The sequence below is a fragment of the Austrofundulus limnaeus genome, unplaced genomic scaffold (assembly GCF_001266775.1).
Source record: "Austrofundulus limnaeus strain Quisiro unplaced genomic scaffold, Austrofundulus_limnaeus-1.0 Scaffold1, whole genome shotgun sequence".
NCBI lineage: Eukaryota > Metazoa > Chordata > Actinopteri > Cyprinodontiformes > Rivulidae > Austrofundulus > Austrofundulus limnaeus.
Window position 1 is genome coordinate 3,820,629 of NW_013952403.1, and position 3,260 is coordinate 3,823,888.

The window sequence follows — 3,260 nt, forward strand, 5'->3', positions numbered from 1 at the left end:
GGTCCGATGGTCTGCTGCAGATTTCACTGCAGCAGCAATGTTTGTGTGTTGTTAGTAAAATATGGTTTGTGAGGACAGCTAAACATCTTATTGTTCCATAGTTTCCTAACAGAGCACTTCACTGTCAGACTGCAGGTTTACTTGTGGTTCCTGGAGTTTCTAAAAGTAGAATGGGAGGCAGAGCTTTCAGTTATCAAGCTTCTCTCTTGTGGAACCAACTTCCAGTTTCTGTCTGTGAAGCTGAAACTCTGTCTACTTTTAAGATTAGACTGAAGACTTTCCATTTTGATAAATCATATACTGTAGTTAGACTTAGGTTTCCAGAATTATTCTTCATTTCTGCTGATATAGACTTAGACTGCTGGAGCAAAAACTGAGCACATTTCTTCACTCTGCTGTTGTCTTTAGTCTCTCTTCTCTAAATGTGTATTGTAATTATTTCTATCATGTTTTTTCTTTGTCTTCCAGAAGGTGCACCTGGACCAGTCCTGGACCAGTTCTTCTGTGTCTACCTGTCTCTTTCCTGTCCCTCAACCAGCCGGTCGAGGCAGATGGCCGCCTGTCCTGAGCCTGGTTCTGCTGGAGGTTTCTTCCTGATTAGCAGGGAGTTTTTCCTCTCCACCGTTTGCTCAGGATGGGAGACTGTGATGAATTGATTCAACGCAGTCTGCTGGTTTCTTCTTAGATTATTCTTATGTGCACCTGAGACAACGTATGTTGTGACTTGGAGCTATATAAATAAACTTGAACTTAGTTACTTTACAACTCTGTACTCTAATCATTAAAACAACAGTTAAAAAAACAAATCCCATAGGAAAATTTATGATTTAGTCTTTTAGCGTTTAGTCCACTGAAATAAAATTTGTTAGGAGCCGGGTGATACAAGTGGTTTGTGAGTTATTAAAACCACCTTTCAGGAGATCTAAAAGTATCAGCAGGTTATTGCTTATAGGGTTTTAAAGGGATTAGCTAAAGGTTTATCCTCTTTAGTTCTCCTTTTCATGTTCTAATGCTGCACTGTTACTTAGAATTCATGCAAATTAGTCCATGATTGTTTTTTGTTCTTTAAATAACCCCTTCTACAGTTTATTGTGTTTCTTACCTGACAATAACAGGCCCACACTGTGCAGGGGGGATTTTGGCACAGAGGTCCTGCAGCTCCAGCAGGTCGTTGGGTGTGAGCTGGTAGGGCTGAGGGGTCGGGGCGTTTGCCAGCCAGCTGTAGTCGGCCGTGGACGAGGAGCTGCGACGCCGACGCCGCCCCTCTGCCGCCCTCTCCAAGCGGATGCGCTCAGTGCGCTTCACCATGGCCCCCAGCTCCAGCATCAGGGTGTTGGTCACCAGCTCCTCGGTGGAGCGCTGGCCTGGCACTTTGGGTTCAAGGGAGAAAACAGCCGACCAGGGAAACATCTGGGAAAAGATGGGAGGATGTTCTTTAGGATGCAGCTGGATCTACTTAAAATAATCTATTTCTCTTTGGAGATTAGTGAATAGCATCAGAAATGACTAAAATTCACCTTTAATTGATCATTATATAATGAACAAACACTACAAAACATGTTTTATATGCAGTCTTACCTTCTTAAATCTGGACAAAATATCTTACAATATCAGTCAGAAATCCACAGGTTGTTTGGTGAAGACTCCGTCAGCAGCAGTCAGAGTGTGAAAAGTGTCTGAATGAGGCTCCAGCTGGTGGCACACAGCTACCTGACTGCCTGGCTACCAGTGGTGGTCCCTGGCAGACGGCGCGTGTGCTCCTGAGGGGCGAACATGGAGCGAGTTTGTGACTTGGGATTGACAATACGTGTCGTCCCGTATTAATAAAGATTGAGTGACGGGATGAGCTTACCTCGTGACACTAGTGCTGGTTATGTCAGTGGGACTGAATTCAGGTTGCATAACAGCATGAGGATGGTGTTTAGACATTTACATTTTGTGAAATTTCGATTTAACAGCTGGTCGGAGCTAGGTCGACACAAACTGCTGCCAACAACATGGCAGTTCCTCCATTTTCTTTACAGCTGCTGCCCCTCCAGCAGTCAGTGAGAGAGGTGAGGGACACCCTGGACAGACAATCACTCACACCTAGGTGCAATTTTAGGGATTAACTTTTATTCAACTAGGCAAATCCCATAGAGATTTGCAAGAAAGGCCTAAAGGCAACCAAACATGCATGCTTTTGATCTGGGAGAGAGGGGAACAAGAGTACCCTGAGAAAACAGATGTGTGCACTGGGACAATATTCTACAACTCCTCTCTGGCTGTGTCTGCGTCCTTCGACGAACCCGAGCTACCAGATCTATGTAGACCAGGTAGGCCGGGTCTTTCTCGGCTGCAAAGGCGGTGAGAAACTGGTTGTGAATTTGAACGGTCTAGCTTTCAGCTTTATTCTCGTCCTTACCCCAGTTTATGTCCTGTCACATATCAACCATGACAACGCTAAACCGAAGCACTGAAAATTGAAATTTAACAAAATATTATGAAGAACTAAGCAACTTTAGAGCTTGTTTACAATGATTTCTGACTACAATAATATTAAAAACAACAAAAACGCTTTAAATTTTTAGTTTTTGTACCACCAGAATTTTATGTAAAACTGTACTCTTTTCTCTCGATTGGTCAGCCTGCAGTGCATCTTGGGATAAGAAGTGCTGAGATGGACACACTGGACCCGTCCCTCAGGGGGAAAGGATACACTTTAGGGCTGCAGTTGGAGGAACATTTGAACTTAGACAGCCTTCGGGGCATCGCTGTGAGATAATCGGCCTTCGAAGGGCGCAGCCCCTGGATTTGGTTGGACACAGCCTGGTTCTTACCACTACTCTGCCGTGTTATTTTGTGAACCTTATGGTGACTTTCATGTGATTTACATAGAATCCTACAAGCAATATTTTTTGGTTCTTCACTAGAGTTTAGCTCATCAATCTGGTCAAAATAAAACATTTTTTAAAACTGAGTCTGTGCAAAAAGATATCCACAACATGTAAGATATCAATTGCTCACAAAAAAACATTTTTAAACATTGGAACTTTTCTTTAAGTGTTCATTTGCTGGTGTTATGCGTGTCTGACGGAGGGATTCTTGGACAGCCACAGTCTCAGGAACTGTCTCCCGCTGGACAGACAATAATCCCTTAAATTACCAGGCTGTTACTGCCCAGATTACACAGATATGACGTAACAACGCAGATCATCTTTGCACACACACACACACACACACACACACACACACACACACACACACACACACACACACAC

The 3,260-nt window shown here is 43.6% G+C and overlaps 1 protein-coding gene across 1 annotated transcript in view; it reads right to left on the reverse strand.

Annotated features, from left to right (window-relative positions):
* The window catches only part of zgc:162144 (RD3 domain-containing protein), a 5,701-nt gene extending 3,947 nt beyond the window's left edge, over window positions 1-1,754 (reverse strand). Inside the window, exons 1-2 of the mRNA XM_014005798.1 lie at window positions 1,579-1,754; window positions 1,103-1,410 (exon numbers count right to left, since the gene is read on the reverse strand). Coding sequence (XP_013861252.1) covers window positions 1,103-1,410 — 308 coding nt within the window. The 5' untranslated portion in view covers window positions 1,579-1,754. The remainder of the gene's footprint in view (window positions 1-1,102; window positions 1,411-1,578) is intronic.
* Window positions 1,755-3,260: the final 1,506 nt, after the last annotated feature.